We start from the raw sequence: 27986 nt of genomic DNA, 5'->3' as shown, positions 1-27986 counted from the left end.
CTTGAGGTGTCTGTGGCTGATAGAGATGCTGTTTGGAGCCTCTGGCAGGCCCCTGTAGGTGAATCACAGAAAAGACCTTTGGGATTTTGGAGCAAAGCTCTACCATCATCTGCAGACAACTATTCTCCCTTTGAAAAACAGCTCTTGGCCTGCTATTGGGCCTTAGTGGAAACTGAACAGTTGACAATAGGACACCAAGTTACTATGCGACCTGAACAACCCATCGTGAGCTGGGTACTATCAGACCCTGCAAGTCATAAAGTGGGACGCGCACAGCAGCAGTCTATTATCAAATGGAAGTGGTATATACGCGATCGGCCAGAGCAGGTCCTGAAGGCACAAGCAAGTTACATGAAGAAGTTGCTCAAATGCCTATGGTTTCTACTCCTGTCACAATGCCATCTGCTGCCAAACATGTGCCTATAGCCTCATGGGGTGTTCCCTATGATCGACTGACCGAAGAGGAGAAGACTAGAGCCTGGTTTACTGATGGCTCTGCACGTTATGCAGGCACCACCCAGAAGTGGACAGCTGCAGCATTACAACCCCTTTCTGGGACAACCCTGAAAGACACAGGTGAAGGGAAATCTTCACAGTGGGCAGAACTTCGGGCAGTACACATGGTATTACTGTTTGTTTGCAAGAAGAAATGGCCAGATGTACGATTATTCACTGACTCATGGGCTGTAGCCAATGGATTGGCTGGATGGTCAGGGGTTGGAAAGATCACAATTGGAAAATTGGTGAGAAAGACATCTGGGGAAGAAGTATGTGGATAGATCTCTCCAAATGGGCAAAGGATGTGAAGATATTTGTGTCCCATGTAAATGCTCACCAAAAGGTGACTTCAGCCGAGGAGGAGTTCAATAATCAAGTGGATAAGATGACCCGTTCTGTGGACAGTCAGCCTCTCTCCCCAGCCATCCCTGTCATTGCTCAATGGGCACATGAACAAAGTGGCCATGGTGGTCGAGATGGAGGTTATGCTTGGGCTCAGCAACACGGGCTTCCACTCACCAAGGCTGACCTGGCTACAGCTGCTGCTGATTGCCAGATCTGCCAACAGCAGAAACCAACACTGAGCCCCAGATATGGCACCATTCCTCGAGGTGACCAGCCAGCAACCTGGTGGCAGGTTGACTACATTGGACCACTTCCTTCGTGGAAAGGACAGCGTTTTGTTCTTACTGGAGTAGATACTTATTCTGGTTATGGATTTGCCTTTCCTGCACGTAATGCCTCTGCTAAAACCACCATTCACGGACTGACAGAATGCCTTATCTATCGTCATGGTATTCCACACAGTATTGCCTCTGACCAAGGAACTCATTTCACAGCCAGAGAAGTACGACAGTGGGCCCACGATCATGGAATTCACTGGTCTTACCACATTCCCCATCATCCTGAAGCAGCTGGTCTGATAGAAAGATGGAATGGCCTTTTGAAGATGCAGTTACAGCGCCAATTAGGTGGTAACAGCTTGGAAGGCTGGGGTAGAGTCCTTCAGAAGGCAGTATATGCTTTGAATCAGCGCTCGATATATGGTACAGTTTCACCCATAGCCAGGATTCATGGGTCCAGGAATCAAGGGGTGGAAAAGGGAATAGTTCCACTTACTATCATTCCTAGTGACCCTCTAGGAAAATTTTTGCTTCCTGTCCCCATAACTCTAGGTTCTGCTGGCTTAGAAGTTTTGGCTCCAGAGAGGGGAGTGCTCCTACCAGGAGCTACATACAACAAACATTCCATTGAACTGGAAGCTCAGACTTCCCCCTGGTCATTTTGGGCTTCTAATGCCATTAAACCAACAGGCTAAAAAAGGAATAACAGTGTTAGGAGGGGTGATAGATCCAGATTACCATGGGGAAATTGGATTACCTCTTCACAATGGTGGTAAGCAAGATTATGTCTGGAGTGTAGGAGATCCCTTAGGGCGTCTCTTAGTACTACCATGTCCTGTGATTAAAGTCAATGGGAAACTACAACAGCCTAATCCAAGCAGGATGACCAAGGACGCAGACCCATCAGGAATGAAGGTATGGGTCAATCCTCCAGGAAAAGAGCCAAGACCTGCTGAGGTGCTGGCTGAAGGTGAAGGAAATACAGAATGGGTAGTAGAGGAAGGTAGTTATAAATACCAATTAAGGCCACGTAACCAGTTGCAGAAACGAGGATTATAAAGTAATATGAATCCCCATTGTAAATTTACAAATGCGTTTGCGATTGTACGAGGGATAGTTATATCATGTTAGGCGTATTCACAACCTTGTTATTGTTTTATGTGAACATGAGATATTATTTGTGTCAAGTTGACAAGGGGTGGATTGTAGTGGCTATTCCTGGTTGTCAACTTGACAATATTTGGAATGAACTACAATCCGGAATTGGAAGGCTCACCAGTGACCCTTATCTGGAGACTTGGAGATCCTTATCTGGATCTTGGTTTGGAGATCTTGAGCCATAGTGGCTATGGATTCCAGAAGATTGAATCTCCAAGTTTAAGGAACACACCTTTAATCTGGGCTACACCTTTTCATCTGGGATTAAGGGTGTGGTGGAACACACCTTTAATCTGGGCTACACCTTCTGCTGGAGACAATATAAGGACATTGGAAGAAGGGAGTCTAGCTCTAGCTCTTGCTCCTTCGCCTGCTTGCTGTGTGAGACTGAGTAACTGCTAGATCCTTGGACTTCCATTCACAGCTGTGACTGAACCATTGTTGTGAATTGGGCTGCTGACTGTAAGTCATCAATAAATTCCTTTACTATCTAGAGACTATCCATAAGTTCTGTGACTCTAGAGAACCTTGACTAATACACATGGGTTCATACTTTAGTATTCTTTATTCTAGTGTTAGCTTGATTGCCTCAGGTATTCAGTGAAGTAGAGCTGTGTGTGTGTGTGTGTGTGTGTGTGTGTGTGTGTTATTCTGGAGAGTCACAGTACAGTGTAGAGGATGATTTGAGTGTGTTCAGGGCAGCCCGGTTCTGAAGTCGTATTTAAGAAAACCAAAGAGAGGCCCTGGACCTAAGTGGAGGCAGTGTACCTGGAAGGGAGTGAGTGGGAGGGACATCAGCAGTGATGGTTTGCTCGGGATCTTCACTGCCATTGGGTCCTGCAGCACCCTGTCTGCATGTGTTTGTAGTCAGTGTCTCTCTGGGAGGACTAGAACGGCAGTCTGTAACGTGTGTGCAGTGAGCAGAATGGACATACTCACAACTGTGAATACGTCCTCGGGGCTCTCTGTAATAGTTTTGTGGGTTCCTTAAATTAAGGCTTAAATGGACCGCATCTCCCCTGTGGTTATGAAGCCAGTGCTTATCTTCTGGATGGATGGAGATGTGTGATAGTGCCAGCGTTTGTATTGAACTTTTTAAATTGTCCTTTGTAAGTTCAGGCCTACTAATAGAAATGTGATTTTTCAAGGTATGTGTTCTTAAATTGGTTCTTTGCCAGCTAGAGCATGTTTCTTTATACTACCCACAGAGCGCTGCCAGGTGTCCGGCTGTAGGAGGGTGGGTATGTCATCCTCTACTTCCTCTATTTTAAGCCCCAGTATTTTAGTTGTGCTAAAATAGATACCTCTTCTTTGTAAACACTAAATTTGGAAGGTGTTAAATGCTTGGTAATATTGTAAACATGAAGCCGGGGCAGACACATAAGAAAGCCCAAACTATGTTCAGAGCCAGCGTGTAAGAGACTAGTGACATCACCGGTATTCAGTGGGTATCTACTCTGTGGCAAGCACAGCCCCGGGTGTAATAGATGATGCTCTTCATTTTGCAAATGTGTGAGGAATAAGAGTTCAGGAGAGATGAGTCATGTATCTAAGATCCCATCATGAATGCTCGGGGAAGTCAGATGTAGAAACTAAATTTGATGCCAAAGCCCATGTACTTTCAAATATTAAGTCTGACAAACAGGACAGTGGGCAGCACCTGGAGAACTTAGGCTCTGGATAGAAGCATGCATGCTATGTCAGAGACAATGTGTGAGAATCTGTGGGGGAGCCACTGCACAGGCACTTCCAGAGGCCTGTCTCCCAGGTGACTGTAGACTCTCCAAGTTGACGATTAACACTGGCCACCACAAGGTCTAAAGACTCAGCAGTAAAACAATAATAAAGAGCGCTAAGCCAGGGCAAGGGCTCAGTGGCAAAGCTCTTGTCACGCACCATGCAGGAGCAACTTCAAAGAGGAGGTGAGAGGTGAAGGAGACAGGAAATTCCCTTTTAGATGGTGTCTCCACCAGAGCCAGGCATTATCTCAAGATATAAGTATTTTTCATGGATTATCACTTTGTTCTCATAACCGCCATGGAGGTCAAGTACCTCCAGTCATCCTCTCAGTTTTACAGATGGAAGAATGGAGGCTAGAAGTCAAATGGCCTCCTCAGGGTCCCATGGAATGTACAGAGCTCACTCAGGAGACTCAAACAGGCGCTGACTTACAGGTCAGGGGGTCTTTGCCATGCATCACACCAAATGCAAGGGCTCCAATTTCATATTTCTTCTTACATACTTAGTACTTTACATATATCCATCTTCAAGAGTAAAAATGATAAAATATGTATTCCACTTGCAGTGCTTAGTAAATGTTAATGATCCTCCTGTGTCTACATGCTGTGAAAATGCACTAAGATGTAATGTTTCCAGATTTTGAAGAGTCCTCTCACAAAGTCCAGATTTTATTACGAAAGACAATATAGTTTCTATCCCTTATGAGTTGACTGTTTTCCTCTGGTTTTCTTGTTCCCTTTCCTAACCCCAAATGTATAAACTGAAGTAGATTGAAATAGTTCTAAAAAGAAGTAAATAAAACATATTCTGACTCATTTTAAAATTAAAAAACATGCTTATATTCAATAAGCAATATATTTTAGGCAGCATATAATATATGATTTTTACTTTATAAGTTCTCTTTTCAGAGCAATCTAAAAAGCAGACTGAGATAGTAGAATATATTAATAAAAAAATCAGGGGAAAAATGAAATTGTCCAACATTTATCTGGTTGCCTACTTTCAAAGAACTATTTTCACTACAGCTTGATAAGTGGAACATACTAGATTCACTTATAGGGACTCTTCCTTCTTAGATGTCTGCTCCAACGAGGATCTCCCTGAAGTCGAGCTGGTGAACTTGCTAGAAGAACAGCTGCCACAGTATAAGCTAAGAGTAGATTCTCTTTTTCTCTATGAAAACCAAGACTGGGCACAGTCATCACACCAGCAGCAGGATGCGCCTGAGACCCTCTCCCCAGTCCTTGCTGAAGAGACGTTCCGCTACATGAGTGAGTTTGTTTTGTTTGTTTGTTGTTTTCAGCCTGTCCAGAGTTTGTTCATGAAACTAAAGATGAGGGGCATTTAGCCTTTTAAAACAGCATTTAGTAGCCATTGTTCAGTGTTCACCTGCGTTTGCTCGCCTGACCTGACAGGAGAGATTACAGCTGTTATGTTTGAGCGACCCGTTGCCATGCTTATGACTGAGAAAGATTATTGCAAACAGTTTACATTTTACTTGACATTTTCCTCAGGTGAGGCGAGAGGAGAACTGTTTAAAAAGTAGTGCAATTATCTATAATTGTATATTTGTATGTTGTCTGCCAACATTTATTATCCTAGTATTTTGGTATCTTGAGTGTTAGCTTTTTTAGTTCCCATATTTCCTTATTGAACACAGTCCCAGGAATTACGCCATTCCTTAAAGAGCACAGTTCTTAGATACATAAGTACACTGCATTTTATTTTTTAAAGACAAGATGTTAGGTAGGCTGGGCGGCCTTGAACATACTGTGTACCTGGTATGAACTTCTGATTGGGCTGCCTCTGTTATTAAACGCGTTCTCACGCCCGGCCAGGAAGAACACCACAGACCAGAATCTTCTGAGGCAAAACTTTATTGCTTACATCTTCAGGAGCCAGAGTGCAAGAAGCAAGAGAGAGAGAAAACGAAAACCCCGTCCCTTTTTTAGGAGAGTTATATTTCCGCCTAGGACGTGTCACTCCCTGATTGGCTGCAGCCCATCGGCCGAGTTGACGTCACGGGGAAGGCAGAGCACATGGAGTGGAGAACCACCCTCGGCATATGCGCAGATTATTTGTTTACCACTTAGAACACAGCTGTCAGCGCCATCTTGTAACGGCGAATGTGGGCGCGGCTCCCAACATCTCCCCCTTTCCTTTTAATAAGAGCAAATAGGCCACCCATATTAATGAGAGTGGAGATAGAGGTCAAATCCCCAGTGTGTAGGTAAAGGAGCCATGTACAGGATTAGCTCTTAGGCTCACAGGCTTTTACCCAGAGCAACCCTGACCTGCTCCCGTGTCGTTTTGCCTGGGGGAAGGGAACTAGGACACTGAACCTTCATGAAAGATGACATGTCTCCCTAGAATAGGCTCATATATGCCGCAGAGCCTTTCCATTGCAGTGCTTAGCCGTGCAACTCTCTCGGGCTGCTGAAGCACACTCACTCTATCCCGTGCAATGAGTCTAGCCTCGTGAGATGTAAGAGCTGAGTGGCCAGCGACCTATTGCCTAAGCATAGATAACCATATATCAGGGGGAGCTCCATGTTCTAGTCCTGCAAGCGCCTGGGCAATAACCACCTTGTCTCTCCTAGTTTGGGCCTTAAGCTTACAGACCAATCAAAGAAGCAACACTAATCCACAGCAAAGTGTATCTCCAAATAATATTAATCCCACCCAATTTTTAAAGAAGGAAAATGCTGAGGAGATCCAATTGGGTAATCCTTTGGTCAGCGACAGGTCCAAGCGCGTGGAGTTGACCTGAAGTCTCAATTCCCGAAGGGATCTGTTCAAATTCAGCCATCCAATTCTGTAACATATACTGAAAAAGACTTTTTGACAAATTAGCTGCCCTAGTAAATTTAACATACTGAATGGAAATAACACACAATCCCGGAAACTTTTGTTCACATCCCAGCTGAGTTATTTGTCATAATACATCTAGTTGTATCTGGACAAGATCTATGAGTTGATTAACCAGCATGAGACCTCTCTGTATCTAGACATTAGTTGAGGCCTGTTTATCTATGACTGTAGTCACCGAGGCTGACAAAGTGTTAATGGTGTCAGTCATCTGGACCTGTCCAGACAGAGCCAAGGCTGTCTGAATTAAGGCCAAACCCAGTTCCCAGTTAGTGGTAAAAAAGCAAGAGAATACTTGAGCATTATACATCACCGTCATTGGGAGTGGAAATGTCGACATTATCCCCCAACGCTGCTCTCTTTTTATTATTGACGCCCTGGACATCACCAAGACGAGGGACATTAGTATTCCCTTGGTCAGTCTGGATTTTTCGGGTGAGTCTTTCTGGTATCCAAAATGGGTTGTCTTCATTCTGTGGGAAAACACAGATAGCTCCCCTGGATCTTATCAAAATAGGATCCGGGCCATACCATTTACTATCAAGGACATTTTTCCATTTAACCATCTCATTGGGCCTATCTGGCTCTGTACAATGACGTTCAGCCGCAGTATGGCCATGAGCATCAATATTTAAAAAATTGAGTGTAAAGAGTGCCATAGACACAGACACTCTTGGTGCTCGGGGTACAGTCTCCTCAAAAGTTCCCCTCTTCTGTTTTATAAGATAGGCTTTGAGGGTGCGATGCGCACGCTCAACAATACCCTGTCCTTGAGGGTTGTATGGAAGTCCAGTCAGGTGGGTCACGTCCATCTGACGGCAGAACTGTTGGAATTTTTGAGACGTATAAGCTGGTCCATTATCAGTCTTAAGGAGTCTGGGTTTCCCCCAAGCACTCCATGCCTCAAGACAATGTTGAATCACATGTGAGGCTTTTTCTCCAGTTAACGGAGAGGCAAACATGATGCCAGAACATGTGTCAATGGACACATGGAGATATTGAAGTTTTCCAAAGGAAGAAACATGTGTTCCCGGGGGCAAGGATGGTATAGGCTCCACTGGCACCGGCTGAATACTCATTTGAGGCATTAATAGGAAGTCGGAGGCGGCACGCAGGTCCACCCTTGTGGGTCTTCCTGGGTCGCCTCTCTGACTGCTTCCTGGGTCCTGACAAACCGGTTCCCATATCTTTGAGGGCCCTGGGACCGAGGGCCCGATGACCCGTTTTTTGGCACATAAGCTGATTGACTATCAGGTGGGGGAAGAATTCTGCCCTTTATATCCCTCACAGAGCGACACTGGTCGGCTCTATGATAACCCTTGCCACACTTAGAGCAAAGAGTGAGAGTCCCTCCCTGTTTATCTGGAGCTCTGCAATCTTTCTTAAAATGCCCAGGCTTTCCGCAGTTAAAACATGTCCTCTGATCATTTCTGCTCATGGAGCGGTTTTGAGATTGGAGGATGGCGGCCGCTAAGCCTGCATTGGTGAGAGGTCCCCCAAGCTCTCGACAGACCCTGAGCCAGTCTTGTAAGCCTTTGTTCTTTCTTGGGGCTATGGCCGCTCGGCACTCCTTTGTGGCTTGCTCATAGATTAGCTGTTTTACCAGAGGCGCGGCTTGCTCTGAATCTCCAAAAATACGCTCTGCTGCCTCTGTCATTCTGGCCACAAAATCTGAGAAGGATTCCTGAGGTCCCTGGACAACTTTTGTTAATTGACCAGTGGTTTCACCTGCTCGGGAGAGCGCCTTCCAGGCCCTAATAGCCGTGGAAGAAATCTGGGCATAAGCTCCCCAATGGTAGTTTGTCTGATCAGCAGAATAAGCTCCCTGACCCGTTAACAAGTCAAAAGTCCAATCTCTCTGCTCTGGAGTCAAAGCAGCTGCGTTTGCTCGGGCCTGCGCTTGTGCAGTTTCATGCCAAAGAGCTCTCCATTCCATATATTTGCCCATACTAGGGAGAGCGGCTTTTACAACCGTTTGCCAGTCAGCAGGAGTTAGTGCCATGCCGGCGAGCCTGTCTAACTGCACCAAGGTAAAATTAGCATTGGTTCCGTATTTACGGACCGACTCGGCAAGCTCTTTAATTTGTAAGTATTCTACCGGAGCGTGGACACGCCCACCCTCGGCTCCTTCAAAGACCGGAAATGCCTGTTGTATTTTCCTTTGTTCCTCTCTGGGAATGAATGAGTCTGCGCACTGCCTCTCTGCGCACTGCCTCTCTGCGCAGGGCTGACGCACTACGCAGGGCGGGGGCTCCGCATAGGGCAGACCTTGAAGCCGACTGCCCTGAGGCCAATCAGCAAACTGGCCTTCGCCAGCCGCTTTTGGCTTCCTTAACTGATTAGCTAGCACTTTACCTGGCTGGTACCCTTTTTTCTCATAATGAGCTGCTTCTTCCTCCCAGTCTGTTTCCTCAGAGGAGAATTCTTCATCTGCTTCAGAGCTACTAAGAGCTGGCTTCCCGAGCCCATCCAGCGATGAGCACAGGCTCCTTTTCCTAGAGACCTCCGCTAATTGATCTTTCTTCTTTTCCCTTTTTCCTCTTTTTCTTCTAATCTCTCTCCAGGTATTCCTACCTAACCTTAACTTTTCCTCGGGTTCAAGACCCTTGGAAAGGCCTGTATACTTATTTTGTGTACCATATTTCCTCTTTGTTCCTACTCTCTCTCCCCGCTTTACTTCTGATAGCTTGTCCTGAATTTCATCCAGAATCCTCCCTGCCTTAACCACTTGATAACATGTGAAAAGGAACAAAAGGGCTTCTAACACTAGAGAAAATTCAAGGCCAAACATACCTTATAAAGCTATTTTCCACTTTACTTCTGATAGACTGTCTTGAATTTCCTTAGAAAGTTCAAGGCCAGGCTTACCTCGTAAAGCTATACTTACGGGTTACCGCCGTTCCCCAGCTGAAAAGTTCTGAATTCATGCAGTTGAATCCTTCTTAACAGTCTGCTTTACGGGAACCTTTATTACCGCGACCCGCAGTTCTGGTTCTGGAATGAGGGATCTTCCTTGCGCCAGTCCCGAGTTTTTTCTCGTCCCGGAATTCGGCACCAATTGTTATTAGACGCGTTCTCACGACCGGCCAGGAAAGACGCAACAAACCAGAATCTTCTGCGGCAAAGCTTTATTGCTTACATCTTCAGGAGCCAGAGTGCAAGAAGCAAGAGCGAGAGAGAACGAAACCCCGTCCCTTTTTTAGGAGAGTTATATTTCCGCCTAGGACGTGTCACTCCCTGATTGGCTGCAGCCCATCGGCCGAGTTGACGTCACGGGGAAGGCAGAGCACATGGAGTGGAGAACCACCCTCGGCATATGCGCAGATTATTTGTTTACCACTTAGAACACAGCTGTCAGCGCCATCTTGTAACGGCGAATGTGGGCGCGGCTCCCAACATGCCTCCACCACCTATGTGCTAGGGATTGCAGGCAGGCTCCTGAATACTTCTCATCATGCCGAGGAGAAACACATGGGAACTACATCGTAATCTTCAGTTTTACTCAGTGACCCCCAGAGAATGAACGACTGAGCCAAACTTGTCTCAGATACAGAGCCCTATTTCCATGTAATTTTAGTTTGGTTTCCTTTTCGGATTGTTTAAAAATTTGTTTCACTACTTATTCAGTGTAAAAATGTACTGTACATAGTAGCTGTTAGAATATGTAGTCTCTGAGCCCAGCACTGGTCTGTTTGTGAAACTGCTACCATTTTACTTACTTAGGAGATTACCTCAGGTCTTATACATTTCCCAGGGAGCACTTTAGCCTTTTTTGAAATTACATTTTATTTATTTATAGTAGGGAGGGGTGCCATCATTTATGTGTGGAGGAGGTCAGAGGCAACTTACGGGAATTGGTTTCTTCCTCTCACCAGGAGGGTTCCAGGGCAGAAGTAGTCAGGCCTAGGATGCCTGGGACCACTGGTACTCTCTCAGTTTATTGTGTGTGTGCTTTGTTCAGAAAGGTGGTGTATCTAGGGTTATGTGCAACATGAACACTTGTTCTTTTTCTCTTTCCATGTGTATTTTCATTCTTCACAATGACTTCTATAAACCCTCTGTGGGTTTGTGGATATGTTGGACTTTTATGAGTGATTTAGATTTCTGATGTTTTTAAAGTTTATAGAGTTGTTTTTTTGCTTTTTTTGTTTTTTAAGATTTCCAACGTTAATTTATTTTTTTTCCTTAAATTTTTATTATTTAAATGCATTTTATACATCAAAGATATTAATAATATCGAGTATTTTGAGGATCAAGTAATACATAAAAAATTTGTTCAACTTCTATATTCATATCCTTTTATACCCTAAAAATATCATTAATGAAATTTAATACTATCCATAACTGAGGATCCTATATCTGATGTTGAATACTAAATTATTTCAAAACATACAAAATATTCTTTGGGAATTAAGCATAGTAAAAAGCATAAGATATTAAAAATGAATCATTAAGACATTATCTTAGTCAGGGTTTCTATTCCTGCACAAACATCATGACCAAGAAGCAAGTTGGGGAAGAAAGGGTTTATTCAGCTTACACTTCCATACTGCTGTTCATCACCAAGGAAGTCAGGATTGGAACTCAAGCAGGTCTGAAAGCAGGAGCTGACACAGAGGCCATGGAGGGATGTTCCTTACTGGCTTGCCTCCCCTGGCTTGCTCAGCCTGCTCTCTTATAGAACCAAGACTACCAGCCCAGAGATGGCACCACCCACAAGGGGACCTCCCCCTTGATCACTAATTGAGAAAATGCCTTGCAGCTGGATCTCGTGGAGGCATTTCCCCAACTGAAGCTCCTTTCTCTGTGATAACTCCAGCCTGTGTCAAGTTGACACAAAACTAGCCAGTACAGAAATATATTCAAAAGCCCTTATATGATACCACCTGACATAGTGAGAGAGTATTTAAAACACATTATATATATATGTGTACATCGTCTAACAATCAGTTTACTTAAAAAAGATTATCAGTGTTTCTAGGAGAGAAATTACTTTTTCAGTAAGTATATTTTAAAATTTTTAAAATAGCAAAAATTCTTTGAAGGTAAACATTAAGAAAATGCTAATTTCAAGCACAGTGAGAAAAATTATCAATACTAGCTCCATGATGTTTGTAGACCATAATTTTAATATTTTCATCTGTTAATATTCAGCAGACAGAATAATTGTTTTAAGGTATATTTCATTGTTAAATCTCCCTTTTCATTTCTGAGTTTATTAATTTGGATACTGTCTCTGTATCCTCTGGTTAGTCTGGCTAAGGGTTTATCTATTATGTTGATTTTCTCAAAGAACCAGCTCCTGGTTTGGTTTCTTTGTATAGTTCTTTTTGTTTCTACTTGGTTGATTTCAACCCTGAGTTTGATTATTTCTTGCCTTCTTGGGTGTATTGCTTCTTTTTGTTCTAGAGCTTTTAGATGTGCTGTCAAGCTGCTAGTGTAAGCTCTCTCTAGTTTCTTTTTGGAGGCACTTAAGAGCTATGAGTTTTCTCTTATCATTGCTTTCATTGTGTCCCATAAGTTTTTTATGATGTATCTTCATTTACATTAAATTCTAAAAAGCTTTTAATGTCTTTTTTTATTTCTTCCTTGACCAAGTTTTCATTGAGTAGAGCGTTGTTCAACTTCCATGTGTATGTGTGCTTTCTGTTGTTTTTGTTGTTATTGAAGACAGCCATGGGTGCATAGGATGCATGGGATGATGTCAGTCTTCTTGTATCTGTTGAGGCCTGTTCTGTGACCAATTATATGGTCAATTTTGGAGAAGGTACCATGAGGTGCTTGGAAGAATGTATATTCTTTTGTTTTAGGATGAAATGTTTTATATATCTGTCAAATCCATTTGGTCCATAGCTTCTGTTAGTTTCACTGTGTCTCTGTTTAGTTTCTGTTTCCATGATCTGTCCATTGCTGAGATGAGGTGTTGAAGTCTCCCACTATTATTCCCTGGGGTGCAATGTGTGCTCTGAGCTTTAGTAAAGTTTCTTTTATGAATGTGGGTGCCCTTGCATTTGGAGCATAGATGTTCAGAGTTGAGAGTTCTTCTTGGTATATTTTTTCCTTTGATGAGTATGAAGTGTCCTTCCTTTTCTTTTTTAATGACTTTTGGTTGAAAGTTGATTATATTCGATACTAGAATGGCTACTCTAGCTTGTTTCTTGGAACCATTTGCTTGGAAAATTGTTGTCCACCCTTTTACTCTGAGGTAGTGTCTGTCTTTGTCACTGAGGTCCATTTATGCAGCAAAATGCTGGGTCCTGTTGACATATCCAGTCTGTTAGTCTCTGTCTTTTTTTTTTTTTTTTTTTTTTTTGAGGAATTGAGTCAGTCCATTGATGTTAAGAGATATTAAGGAAAAGTGATTGTTACTCCCTGTTATTTTTGCTGTATGTTCATAGGCATTTTTTTTTTCTTTAGGTTAGGGAAGTTTTTTTTCTATAATTTTGTTGAAGATATTTACTGGCCCTTTAAAATGGCCTTATTCTTCTAGCCCTATTATCCTTAGGTTTCATCTTCTCATTGTGTCCCAGATTTCCTGGATGTTTTGGGTCAGGATCTTTTTGCATTTTGTGTTTTCTTTAACTGTTGTGTCAATGTTTTCTATGGTATCTTCTGCACTTGAGATTCTCTCTTCTATCTCTTGTATTCTGTTTGTAATGCTTGCATCTATGACTCCTGATCTCTTCCCTAGGTTTTCTATCTCCAGGTCTGTCTCCCTTTGTGATTTCTTTATTGTCTCTATTTCCATTTTTAGATCCTGGATGGTTTTGTTCATTTCCTTCACCTGTTTGATTGTGTTTCCTGTAATTCTTTAAGGGATTTTTGTGTTTCCTCTTTAAGGGCTTTTACCTGTTTACCTGTGTTCTCCTATGTTTCTCTAAGGGAAGTTATTTATGTCCTTCTTAATGCCCTCTGTCATCGTCATGAGAAGTGATTTTAGATCTGAATCTTACTTTTCAGGTGTTATGGGTGAATCCAGGACTTGGTATGGTTGGAGAATTGGGTTCTGATGATGCCAAGTAACCTTGATTTCTGTTGCTTATGTTCTTATGCTTGCCTCCCACCATCTGATTATCTCTAGTGCTACCTGCCCTGGCTATATCTGAGTAGACCTGTCCTTCCTGTGGTCCTGGTTGTGTCAAAACGCCTCAGAATCCAGCTGTCTCTGTGATCCTGGGACCCTGAGATCCTGGTGTGACCAAGCTCCTGGGATCCTGGGATCCTGGGCGTAGTAGAGAGCCTGGGAATGGAGCTTCCTCTGGGTATTGTGGGACTGGCTGTGGAGTTTGAGCCCAAGGTCTGCTCAGGGCACCGGTCCAGACCTGAAGAAACTCGTGCTACTGGTTGGGCGGTGTTCCTGGGTGCCTGGGTTCCTCTGGTCCTAGTTACTTCCTAAAGTAACTTGTTTTTAACTGTCTTAGTTCTAGGCACAGACAGAGTGGAGCAGATGACCAAAACCTACAATGACATTGACATGGTCACACATCTCCTGGCAGAGGTAGGCATGTATCTTTTCTCTCTCTGGTATAAAACCTAAAGCTTGAGGGTCGTTTGGAATGTGCCGGGTTTGCAGAGATAAAACATGATGCTCAGCCTGTTGTCTAGACTGTTTTGCATTGATTGTTATAAGTGATATACTAGCTGGCATCCTGAGTAGAAGAGCCCCTGAAGCTCATGATTTTGATGTGGATGGATTGGCATATATAGTGTCGTCTGACCTCCCTGTCTTAGGATAAAGCAATTGTTTAAAAAGCCTTTATTTTTAACTATGGGGGACAATGCTCTTGGGCACCGAAGGCTGTGAATCCTGGCAGCTGGAGTTTTTTGGGTTTTTTTGTTTTTTATTAAATATTTTCTTTATATACATTTCAAGTGCTATCCCGAAAGTTCCCTATACCCTCCCCCGCCCTGCTCCTCTACCCACCCACTCCCACCTCTTGGCCCTGGCATTCCCCTGTACTGGGGCATATAAAGTTTGCAATACCAAGGGGTCCTCTCTTCCCAGTGATGGCCGATTAGGTCATCTTCTGATACATATGCAGCTAGAGACACAAGTTCTGGGGGTACTGGTTAGTTCATATTGTTGTTCCACCTATAGGGTTGCAGACCCCTTCAGCTCCTTGGATGCTTTCTCTAGCTTCTCCATTGGGGGCCCTGTGTTCCATCCTATAGATAACTGTGAGCATCCACTTCTGTATTTGCCAGGCACTGGCATAGCCTCATATGAGACAGCTATACCAGGGTCCCTTCAGCAAAATCTTGCTGGCATATGCAATAGTGTCTGGGTTTGGTGGCTGATGGGGTAGTCTCTGGATAGTCCATTCTTTCGTCTTAGCTCCAACCTTTGTCTCTGTAACTCCTTTCATTGGTATTTTGTTCCCTAATCTAAGGAGGAATGAAGTATCTACCCGTTTGTCTTCCCTCTTCTTGATTTTCTTGTGTTTTGCAAATTGTATCTTGGGTGTTCTATGCTTCTGGGCTAATATCCACTTATCAGTGAGTGCATATCTAATGACTTCTTTTGTGATTGGGTTACCTCACTCAGGATGATCTCCTCCAGATACATCCATTTGTTCAAGAATTTCATAAATTCATTGTTTTTAATAGCTGAATAGTACTCCATTGTGTAAATGTACCACACTTTCTGTATCCATTCCTCTGTTGAGGGACATCTGGGTTCTTTCCAGCTTCTGGCTATTATAAATAAGGCTGCTATGAACATAGTAGAGCATGTGTCCTTCTTACCAGTTGGGACATCTTCTGGGTATATGCCCAGGAGAGGTATTGCTGGATTTTCCGGTAGTATTATGTCCAATTTTCTGAGGAACCTCCAGACTGATTTCCAGAGTGGTTGTACAAGCTTGCAATCCCACCAGCAATGGGGGAGTGTTCCTCTTTCTCCACATCCTTGCCAGCATCTGCTGTCACCTGAATTTTTGATCTTAGCCATTCTGACTGATGTGAGGTGTCAGCTGGAGTTTTAAGTGGTTGTGGACTGCCTATATGAGTGTTTGGAACTGGGATTTGGATTCTCTGCAAGGGCAGTACAAACCCATAATCACTGAGTCATATTTCCAGCCCCCAGAAAGTTACTTTTAAGTTGTCCTGCTGGTAATCAGTCTAAGCCCAGCTGCCCATTGAGAAAGCTATATTTCCATCAACACCCACAGTTTGGAGCATCTCCTGTTTGTACTTCCAGCTCAGGCTGTTATTTGAGCTTACATTTGCCTGTGGAAAATTTAAGGTTTTTTGGGTTTTAACGTGTGTGTGATTTTTTTTTGGGGGGGTGGGGGGGTCTGGTTGTGTGTGTGAAGTACCTACACTGGTCAAGAGAGGGTGTCAGATCCTCGAGAACTGGAATTACAGATGGTTTGTAGCCACCAGGTGTATGCTGGGAACCAAACCTGGGTATTGTGCAAGAACAGCCAGTGCTCTTAACCACCGAGTGTTTCTCCAGCCCCATGTGGAAGTTTTACCATATATAGCATATCTTTTGCACTTGACATATTGTCTCCTATAGCTCAGTTTTAGTTGATCATATAGAAGACTTCCTCCCTGACACATACGCCTGTTCTCAGAATGCTTTCCATATATGCCAATTATAAGTTGCCCTGAAGTATGGGGATAACTGATTGATTTTCATGGATTAGACAGAGAAAATTTAGAAGCTTAGTGTTATTCATCTAATATTAATGTAAAAAGTACTCATATTCATATAAAGGCAATTAAACGTGTATGAACAGTTTCCTATTCTACAAATGAGGCCTTCATTATCACCAGATGGGGATCCCCACATGCCCAGCTCATTAGCACCAGCTTCTTAGGCTCTCTTCTCCATGCTTGAAATAGAGTCCTAAGACCTCATACTTCCCAGGCTATAATGCTATCATTCTTGCACTATTTGAAAACCAGGCTCTAGGCCATGCTACTGATTCTAAATGCATATAGTCTACAGTAAATGGAACTGTCCCAGTATATATAACTGATTCATATCCTAAATACCTAATCTGGGTCATTGCCATATTGATATACTCAACAAACGTTAGCTCAGCTTTTACTGGACAGGCTCTATCCACTTTATTATTTTCCTTGGGTATGGGGGATGCACTGGAGAGTGACCAAGAGCCCCAAGCATTAAAGGCATACTCTTCTGGTTGAGCCACACTCACAGCCCCACCCTCATCTCTAAAGCCTACATTGGTTTTCTAGCTTCTTAAGGTTTTAAGTACAAAGTTGGATTGGTAGATCATAATGAATAGAATGTCAATGAACCTAATGTGATACCAAGAGGTGACCTCTTAAGTACATAACTTTACAGTCCCTCATTTGACTAAGATTTACTAAGCACTACCTGTGTTTCTGGCCCCTGTTCATTCATTTATTAGGGTTGTAAAATGAATCACTATGCTTTATAGGAGACTTGTTCTTATCATTAGCAAAATTCACTGAAGAACTTCTAATTTGCTCTTTTTTATATACTCAAAGAAAATGTGTATTTGTTACCTTCCAGAGGGATCGAGATCTAGAGCTAGCTGCCCGAATTGGGCAAGCTCTTTTAAAGCGAAACCATGTCTTATCTGAGCAGAATGAAGCTCTGGAGGAGCAGTTGGGACAAGCCTTTGATCAAGTAAGCCTTTGTATTTGCAATGGGAATAACAATAACTGGGCCTTATTTACTGGAGAAGTATATTTCCATGGATATTTCTGAAATGTTGACAATGGTTAGTGGCACCAGTACCTATTGACTTTATGTATTTCCATATACTGCAAAATGCAGCTTTTCTGGTAAAATTATACTGCTAGGTCATTAGGAGTTAGTTTACTACTGTGTCTGTTTAGCAGAATAATATTAGTAGATTCTCCCCCACCCACCTGACCATGGGTTCTCGACCCTAAAACAGTGCATGAGCTCTATCTTGTAGAACAAGTTTTAAATCTAATCAGAGAGAGGTTGGTTACTCCCGTGACATTTGTGCCACTACTGCAGCATCAGGTGTGCCTCGCTAGGCTGGTTGGTGGTGATGGTGGCAGGGTTCTCAGATGTGTGCCCAAGCAGTGTGTAGCACCTGCCAGCACTGTGAAAACTAGACAGTAGGGAAGAAACAGGTGAGTACCAACTTGATTGCTTCTTGTGGATGACTCCAGTATTCATTGTCAGCAAGGGATCTTACTATCAAGTTCTGGAGGGTGATCAAGAGTAGTGGCTGCAGCCTATATCTGAGGGCTTCTGGGACTTCATTTACTACTCCAAAAGAGGTAGTAGGCTTTTTATGTGATAGCCTATGGTATCAAGATACCATGAATCTTACTCAGAAACCAAAACAAAAAGCTGTGTGTGTGTGTGTGTGTGTGTGTGTGTGTGTGTGTGTGTGTGTGTGTGTAAATGTAGTAAGTAATTTATTATCATGTTGAGTAATTAAATTTCAAGTTTTCTTTTCCTTTTTTCTTTATTTTTTTTCCATGTAGCTCTAGGTGGCCTGGAACTATGTGGATCAGGCTGGCCGTGAACTCACAGAGATTCACCTGCCTCGCTTCCCCAGTGCTGGTATTAAACACATGTATAGCTATGCCCAGCAGTAACTTGGTTTTTGTCTGATTTTTTTTTTAATTTTATTTTATGAGTATGTTTGGTCATTTCTGTTGAAAATATCTATTTCCTAAAATCATGGTCATCCACACTGGGAAATTTGCATAGTCAGAGACAGCTTAAAAATCTAAGTCATCACCAAACTCAGTGGCACAAGCTTGAAATCATACCCACTCTGGAGGCTGAGACAGGAGCACTGCAAGTTCAAGGCCAGCCTAGACAAGTTATAAGGAAACTGTATCTCAACAATTAAATATAAAATAAAATAAATTTTAAAAATAGCAGAAAAACCTACAGGCCTGTAGCTGTAACCCAGTGGTTGTGTTTAGCATGTGTAAGTTTTCCCATTCTCCCCAGTTAGCTGACCAAAAAGTGCATGCCGTGGGGGTGAGTTTTAAAGTGGGGTCTCTTACAAGGCTTTGAAGATACTTATATTTCTGCCTTATGGAGTATGGAAACAGTAATATATGGCTCTCTTCATACATGCTCTGGAAAAGGTGTATTTGCTGAGTTACTGGCCTAAATGGGTAGCTTAGGAAACAATATGCATGTAGTTGTGTTTCTCTCCTTACACACTTGTCTAGCATCTGATGGAAAACCAACTGTTCCGTGAATTAGGAGCTACACTGCATGAAACCTGAGTGTAATGTTCTAACCACACTCCATGTGCAGGTTAATCAGCTGCAGCACGAGCTCTCCAAGAAAGACGAGCTGCTCCGAATCGTCTCTATTGCCTCCGAGGAGAGTGAAACGGATTCTAGCTGCTCCACGCCCCTTCGGTTCAATGAGTCCTTCAGCTTATCTCAGGGGCTGCTGCAGCTGGACATGCTGCATGAGAAGCTCAGGGAGCTGGAAGAAGAGAACATGGCCCTACGATCCAAGGTGCAGTTCGCTTCCCTTTCCTCCAACGCTCTGTGGGCAGCTCTGGGTGATGCTGAGGTGAGACCCAGCATAGCATCACCTCCATGCTTCCGATTCCTCCCAGGGCTTGCTGAGTGCGTAGGAGAAGCTGGCAGATAAAATAGCAGCAGCAGAGGTGTGCATCTTGGGTAATTAACAGAACCCAACTTGGAGGAGAATTGTGTCAGAAAAATACACATTTCTTTGGGTTTGTAAAGTGATGGGAATCAAGCAGGTGGCATCTTAGCTGAGGCTAGAGGACCATCACACAGATGGAGATGCATGAGCAGGCGTGTGCGAAGGAAGGCCTGAGCGGAGTGAGGGCAGAGGTCCTTGACTGTCATACCTCCTCTAGTCCTTTATTTAATGAGAGATTAAGCCTGATGGGATACCTTTGTTTCTTTTATAAATAATGAACTTTATTCTTCAAGTGGCAAAGCTTTTTGTAACATTGATTTCAAATTCATTAAGAACCGTTGTCACATGGGTGATCTTTTCTCCTGTTGAAGGCTTGTCATATCAAGACAGAAACATTTACCTATGAAGAGAAGGAACAACAGCTCGTCAATGACTGTGTTAAAGAACTTCGTAAGTAGCAACATACTCTGCTCTTGGGCAGTTCGGTGGGCTATCTCCGACTCGGGCCATTAATTTCAATAGAACCAGTGCTAAATGATTGCTGTCTTGGTCTGCTCTTGCGTCACTATAACAGAATAGCTGCTGCTGGGTTCCTTATAAACTAAAGCAGCCTTCTAGCTCGCAGTTCTGTGGCTGGAGGGTCCAGCAGCTCAGTGTGGTCCTCTAATTGTTTAGGCTTGATAGGGTAACAGACGCAGAAGGCGCCAAACACACGAGGCAGTCTTGTTTACAGCCGCTTGCTGTTCAGGGAACTATCCCCCTGGAGAGACCAGTGTTGATTCTTTCTGAAGACAGTACCCAGTGACCAGAAGTCCCCTGCTAAGCTGTACTTTACAGCCTCCTGTCCCCTCAGCACCACCACACTGGGCACCACCACATTGGGCACCAAGCTTCACTGGAGACCAAGTTTCCAACCAAACTTTGAGGATCAAAGTTTCAGTTACTAAAAATGAGAATATCACATTGTGTCCACAACCCTAATTAAGACACATATGTGTTTTTAAGATATGTATCTAGTCTGTCTACCATTATCATTAAGGTAAAGACCTGAACTTCTATGCATTAGCTATAGCATCTTAGAGAGAAAGAGAACTAAAGCTCTCGTTTTGTTTGCAGGAATAGACAAAGAAAGAGAGGATGCATTATGCTGAGGTCAGAAAGCTCGTAAGTGGTAGAGCCAGAGCTTAAAGATGGCCACAGCCTACCTGTGAGCACTCACTAAGTACTGGCTGTGTTGTTAAGGGGTATATTTCGTATTTAAGGAATGTGAACTAAAAAAAAAAAATTGTTTTTAGATCTTAGAAAGAGATTGTTGAATCGCTCTGTAAATATATGGCCTTTTATGCTGACAATAAATTCACATCAGTTCATTAGTGTAGGTCTCAAAATTACCTTGATCAACAGCATATTAGTGATCCAGAGGGAGCTCACCTAACTCCCTTCCACCTCATTACCTGCCTTCTCCATTTTAACAGAGAATCGACGTCCCAGGAGCTCTGCCGTCCCTTCCATTCTTAGCTGCTACCCTCTGATAGCAGGAGGATGTCTATCAATTTAAAAAGTGAAAAGTCGTTTTTATGCTTACGTCTGGATGTGAAATATGCTATATGAAATAAAGATTTCCCCAAATCCAGTTCTAAGGGTTTTGCTTTAGATAGATACCTGAGCTGAGCTGTGGTTAGTCTAGGGCCCCACTCGGCTTGGTGGCTGTCCCCGAATGTCTGTCCTACAGAAGCGTTTCAGTAGCTTCCTCACGTTCTGCCCTAGACTGGGGCAGTTCCCTTCTAGGTTTCCTCGGTTAGACCTGCTAAAATTGATTTTCATTGCTTGTGCGATTTTATTTATGTCCCTGAAGTGTTCTTAATGGCACACTTGCAAAGATACATCATGAAGCTAATAGCTTCAGCTTTTCATGACGGTTGTCACAAAAATCTTTTTCATGAGTAAAAAGCTTAAATCAGCTCTTTAGCATTTGCCTTTTTAAGTAATCTCTCTCATTAGCAACAATCTCTCTAATTCAGCATTAGTTTGTGGTGGCAAAACCCTTATTTTTCTAGGTTAAAAAGATTTGACTTATAGCCCCCCCCCCCCCCCCCCCCCGTGCTTGTTGTAAAACAGCATCTGCTTCTAATTCTACCTTTATTCTGGTTCTAAATGTCACTCTGTCCCCAGGTGAGACCAATGCACAGATGTCCAGAATGACTGAAGAGCTGTCGGGAAAGAGCGACGAGCTGCTCCGGTACCAAGAGGAGATCTCCTCCCTGCTGTCTCAGATCGTAGACCTTCAGCACAAACTGAAAGAGGTGGGTCATTCACTGTCAGCCCAGGCTCACTAAGCACGGTCCTGGGACACTGCATTCTAAGTGCTACTCACTGGGCAGAGTTCGTTCTCAGTGCTGCTCCTCTGCTGGGATATCATAAACACCTAACAAGGCTGTATTTATTTGTGCAAATATATTAGATTTTCCCGAGAAGGATATGATGTCATTGCTGAATTTATGGTCCATACCCTCGGAACACATGTACTTTTAATTATCACTCTTACTTGTGATGTGTCCCCTGCTGTAGGCTAAGACTGTACCCCACATAGACACTCTTGGTGTGTCTTTGAAGGGAAGAAGTACTTATGCTCCCTTTGGGAAGGAGTGCCTCACATGTCCCTCTTGTATGTTGTCAGCATGTGATCGAGAAGGAAGAACTAAGACTTCACCTGCAGGCTTCCAAAGATGCCCAGCGACAGCTGACAATGGAGGTAACAGACACTTCCTTTTTCTTGGTAGTGCAGGAGGGGAATAAGGAGTTCGTCCACCTATGTAAAAAGTAAAAGGACTGCCAGATTTGGAATACAGCAGCAACAACAAACAGTTGGGATGTATTAAGATCTAAGAAAACATTTGAAAAGGTTTGTTTCCAAAGCTAATCATGATATCCTTCCTCCTGAGTAACAGAAAGCCTTGACTTTCTTTAAAAATATAGGACTTTAAAGATTTTAAAGTAAGAATATACCATATGTTAAGCATATTACCTCCTGTTCCCCCACCTTTGCCATCCCCTTTGCCCTCTACATAGGTTCACCCCTGCTTTTTTGTCACATACACAGGCATCTTACGTAGCTATATGTAAGAACAACAAGCACAAATGAGAGAAAACAGATTTGTCTTTGAGACTGTTTGAATTCACTCACATGATTACCTCTAGTTGTGTTCATTTTTCTGCAAACAACATACCTTTGTTCTAACTTACTGCTGAATTTCACCCTGTACACGCACGTGTTCTTTAACTGTGCCTGTTTTAGACACTTAGGTTGGTTCCATAATGTATCTGTTGTGCATAGTGTTGCAATACATTGGGAAGCAAGAATCTGATACGCTGGCTTGGCACGTGTTGGTAAATGCACAGGATAGACAGCAAGGTCATATGGCAGGTCTGGTTTTAGTGATCCTGTATAGATGGACTGGCTTGCCTTTCCACCCTCACTGCTGAAGGCTTCACTTTGCCCACCACCTTACCAGCCCTCATCTGACTAGGGGAAGGCAGCATCTCAGTATTGTTTCAGCTTGCATCTCTCTGGTAGCCCGTGAGACTGAATATTTCTCATGTGGTTATTGGCCATTTGGGTGTCATGTTTTGAGGACTGTTTGTTTCCTTAGCTCCTTGGTTGATCAGCTTGCTTAGTTTCATGTCCAGGTTTTAGTTGTACATTGTAGACATTAGCCCTGTGTCAGCTCACGCTGGGCAAGGGCTTTCTCCCATCACCCGACTGTCTACTCACTGATTAACTGCTTCCTCTGTGTGCAGACGCCCTTTGCTCACATGAGGTCCCATCTGTGGATCTCCTGAGCAACTGGGGTCCCATTCAAGAAGTCCTTGCCTGTGCCTCTATCTAGAAGTCTTTTCTGCACTTTCCCTTTAATAGTCTGAGTTTCGGGTCTTCTGTTCAGGTTGTTGGTCGTTTTGGAGATGATTTCTGTGCAGGGTGAGAGATAGGATCCTGTCTTGTCTTCCACTTGCTCACACCCAGCTTCCCAACACCGTTTTGTCAGAGAAGCTGTGATTTTGTTGCTGTTTTTCTTAAATATGTGTTTTTTCTTAAATATATATATTCATCTGTCAAAAATAAAGTGGCTATAATTATGTTGGTTTATATCTGGGTCTTCCATTCAATATAAGACTTTTTATCAACGTATGTTAACCAGCCTAGTAAGATAATTTCTCAAAAGTATTTTTACAAGTATGTAAGCATAATAGCAAATATTTCTTACATTCTGTTTATTTACTTATATACTAGATTTAACTTTGTGACAGTTCAGCATTCACAATAATCACCAGGAACAGCAAGTTTTAAATAGATTCCTAGATATCATTCTGAGTTTATACTGAGTTTATCAAGTGAGGACTACATGTACATTCTTTAATTTATTTATCTTTTTAACTGTGAAACCAAGTTTTCTGTGTAGCCTAAGGATAGCATGGAACTCTCTATGTAGCCCAGGCTACCCTCAGACTTGAGCTCATTGGCCTCCCCAGTCCTGTGTGTGCCTCCACCACCTCAGTTTAGAGCCCACATTTTGTTTTAAGGGGATTTGTTAGCATAGACCCTCCCTGTGTGTAGACAGACCCCAGCTCCTGAATCTCCTCAGCCCTTCTGCCTAAGCATTTAGCTTTCACCAAGACTGGCTGCTTTAAGAGTTTTTCCTCCTTGAGCTTTGTTGTAAGTTCCATTGCACCATGCTAATGCTAGGAGCAACTTCAGATTCTCAGGGGCAGCATTTGCCCATGTCTGCGTCTGTGCACTGAGTGCTGTCCACATTACCATGGTGACAGGTGGGTGACAGACACTACGAATCCTCTTTCAGCAGGAATGTCTCACACCAGCTTTTCCAAAGTTGCCTGCATAATGTTTGTGGAAGTCGATGGTGAGGTGAAGCATGTTAACGGTGTGTGTGTGTGTGTGTGTGTGTGCGCTTCTGGTGTTTCCAGATGCAGCAGTGGGTGTGGGCCACACATCCCATAAGTTTCAGGTCTTCCTTATTCAGGATGGCTTTGCAGCACATGGAAAAGAAAGGAAGCCTCTGCCAGTCTCTTAAAATGGGAGGAAGGGCAGTGCACATTTTAGATAAGCTTCCCCAGCCCTGAAGATCTGAAGAACTGGACACATGTTACACGTGGAGAAACGTCTTCAGTTAGAACACACTCTGAGTTTTGTGATTTTGCTCGACTGTTATAAAAGGTTTTCAAATGGGGTGGGGGTGGGGCTGTTTTGGTTGATGGGACACTCTCACATTAAATAAGTCACTTTCTAGACTCTTAATCTTGCCTCTCAAAGACCTCAGGGCGAGGCTCGTAAGAAACTGTACTATTATGCTAACGCTGACTGGTTAGCGCTTTTATATTTCCTCCATGGGTGTTTGGGGCATGAGCCATAAGACACTGAATTGACAGTTTCAGTGGTCTGTGCCACATTTCAGGTTTGAGAAGTCACGTCCTTACAGTACTTTCCCAAGATGTCTCAGGCCCTGGCAGCTCAGTGTGAAAATGCTCTTACTGACTTTACTTCAGAGTCTCTTGTTGACATGATCTTCATACAGTCTGCTGGGCCTGGATAAAAGCAGTGCCCTTCAAAGTGCCTTTTCCCGGGTATTTGGGACGGCCAGGGTTGACTGGAGAGGCAATAAAACGTCCCACTTTTCTCTTTGTCAGCTTCATGAGTTACAGGACAGGAACATGGAATGCCTGGGAATGTTACATGAGTCCCAAGAAGAAATAAAAGAGCTTCGTAGCAAGTCCGGCCCTTCTGCTCATCTCTGCTTCTCCCAGTCTTACGGCGTTTTTACAGGGGTAAGAAATAATGAAGGACACCATGTTCCTAAAGGAAGAAAAGAAAAGTTTGGATTCTGTTATCCAGAGTGTGGTTTGTAAGATAGCTGGAAAAGGCAGATCATGCTTTGTTCTTGTTTCTGGGACACAACACGGAGTCACAGTATGATTTGCATACCCACATCTTCCTTAGCACTCTATTTCCCCATTGGCATTCTAAAGATGCTGCAGTGTTGGAGATAAACTCTAAGGAAATTGGGTTTTGATCTGTGCACCACAGATCACTCAAATGAGGTTGTCCTACCTTAGACCCACCGTCTACCACTTATGGAAGCCATACTTTTTAGTCTTTATATCTATTTGTTTTGTGTGTTTGATATACATGAGCCATTGTGTAATTGTGGAGGTCAGAGAACAACTTATAGGAGTTGGTCCTTTCCTTCCACAATGATATGGGACTAAACTCGGGGATTAAACTCAGGTTGTCAGACTTGGAAGCAAGCACTTTTGCCCCAAGAGCCATTTTCCTAGGCCCCCAAAAATTTTTTTTAAAGATTCCCCCCCCCCATTTGTTGTATATACATGTGCATGTACCTGTTGGTGTATCATGTGCACTGATGGAGATCAGAGGACAACATTTGCTGGCTAGTATTTTGCCAACTTATCACCAGCTAGGGTAACTTGGGAAGGGGACTGAGAAAATGCCTCCACAAGACAGGCCTGCGGGGAAGCCTGAAGGGTATTTTCCTTATTAGTGATTGATGGATAGAGCAAACCACCATGGCGCTGCATTAGATTCTGCTTCACTACCTGCCCAAAGTTCCTGCCCTGACAGCCCTAGATGGTGGACTTCTAACATCTAAGGAGAAATTCCCCCTTCCTCCCCAAGTTGCTCTTGATCATGGTGATTTCACAGCAACAGAAGCTCTCATTCAACTTTCAGAGCTGGTTCTCTTTGTCTGCAATGTGCGTTTCAGGAGTCTCATCAGCCTTACAGCATACTTTACACATCTAAACCTTTCTCTGTAAAGCTCAAGTTTCTTGGTAGGTTTAACTCTACTTAGACTGTAAGTCTCTTGTGGGAATCTTGATTTTTTTTTAATTCATTAATAAATAGTATTTGGAGAATGGTAGAATGCAATTAAAAATTAAGTCTATGCCAGAATTTGTCACATTGCTTCAAATAGCTGTTATAACACCTGGTTTCTAGAGAGAGTATATGTAAGTCTGGCCTTTTGAGACTGTCAGTATTCACTGCAGGCTGGCCTCCAGCTCTCTGTGTAGCACAGAGTGGCCAGGCTATATTTTAGAGTGAGTGTGTGTGTGTGTGTGTGTGTGTGTGTGTGTGTGTGTGTGTGTGTGTCTGTCTGTCTGTCTGTGTCTGTTGATATCTGTTAACAACTGTTTTCTTTCTTTCATTTCCTAGTAACTCTCTCTGCTGACCTGTTCCTTATGCTTCTCTTCAGTAATGATCTTTTTCATGTCTCCCACTTTCTTCCCTGTCTTAGTTGATTGGGATCAGAGAGCAGTTGTCTAGGCTGTGCGTCTTTACCTTTACCCTAAACCACTGCACACTGCTCCAAAAATGTCCTTTGAAAGACATGTTTGGGGGCCAACTAGATGGCTCAGTCAGTAAAAGGCCTTTGCCACACAAACCTGGAGACTTGAGTTCGATCCCCAGAACCCATGTCTTATTTAGGGTTTTACTGCTGTGAACAGACACCATGACCAAGACAACTCTCATAAGGACAACAATAATTGGAGCTGGCTTTCAGGTTCAGAGGTTGAGTCCATTATCATCAAGGTGGGAGCATGGCAGTGTCCAGGCAGGCATTGTGCAGGAGGAGCTAAGAGTTCTACATCTTTTTCCAAAGGCAAACAGTATATGACTGGCTTCAGGGAGCTAGGAGGAAGGTCTTAAAGCCTATGCCCACAATGATGCACTTCCCTCCAACAAGGCCACACCTACTCCAACAAGGCCATACCTCCTAATAGTGTCACTCCCTGAGCCAACCATATTCAAACCATTATACCACATAAAACTGGAAGGAGAGAGCTAACTCCACAGGGTTGTCCTCTGACCTCTATACACACTTGCATACACAGAGAAATTTAAAAATAGGATACCTTTGTATGTGCTTACTTCAGTGTGAAATAATGTTATGTTATTTCACAAGGTACATTCATCCTATTGTCAGTGTTTATTAACTATGAATTTTTGGTTAAAGTGTTATCTGCCAATTTTTTACCCTTGAGGGTTAATATTATTAATGAACTAATACTATCTATGAATGAAAGCTAGCAGAGGCTACATTAACCAGGTTATCAAGGGTAAATGTCTTCCTTCATCAAACTTTCAGCCATAGGTTTCAGGTCCACCCAGGGTTCTTTGGTAATTTCTGTGATGACTACTGTTCTAGTTGCTGGGATACAATTCTCTGACAAAAAGCAACTTGGGGGAGAAAGAGTTTGCTTTATCGCATAATTCTAGGTCTGCAAGTCTGCTGTGGGAAGTCAAGGCAGGAACTTAAAACATCTGCTCGTATCATATCCACAGTCAGAAATGAAGGATGCACACTCTCTTGCTTGCTTGTGCTCAGCTAAGTTTCTCTACTTTTATACAGTTCAGACCCCTACTCCTTGCCTTGGGAATGGTG

At 43.2% G+C, this 27986-nt stretch overlaps 1 protein-coding gene across 6 annotated transcripts in view; it reads left to right on the top strand.

Annotated features, from left to right (window-relative positions):
• The window catches only part of Trak2 (trafficking protein, kinesin binding 2), a 73897-nt gene that overhangs the window by 33310 nt on the left and 12601 nt on the right, over positions 1-27986 (top strand). For 5 of the 6 annotated variants that reach the window (XM_006496280.3, XM_006496282.3, XM_030242947.1 and 2 more), the window contains 8 exons: positions 5096-5290; positions 14309-14385; positions 17398-17514; positions 19147-19356; positions 19884-19962; positions 21685-21815; positions 22190-22264; positions 25213-25350. In XM_006496280.3, coding sequence (XP_006496343.1) covers positions 5096-5290; positions 14309-14385; positions 17398-17514; positions 19147-19356; positions 19884-19962; positions 21685-21815; positions 22190-22264; positions 25213-25350 — 1022 coding nt within the window. The remainder of the gene's footprint in view (positions 1-5095; positions 5291-14308; positions 14386-17397; positions 17515-19146; positions 19357-19883; positions 19963-21684; positions 21816-22189; positions 22265-25212; positions 25351-27986) is intronic. The other variant, XM_006496281.4, reaches the window with a different exon arrangement.

This window comes from Mus musculus, chromosome 1, assembly GCF_000001635.26.
Source record: "Mus musculus strain C57BL/6J chromosome 1, GRCm38.p6 C57BL/6J".
NCBI lineage: Eukaryota > Metazoa > Chordata > Mammalia > Rodentia > Muridae > Mus > Mus musculus.
The sequence above is the reverse complement of the archived record's forward strand: the minus strand, read 5'-3'. Positions and strand labels throughout refer to the sequence as shown.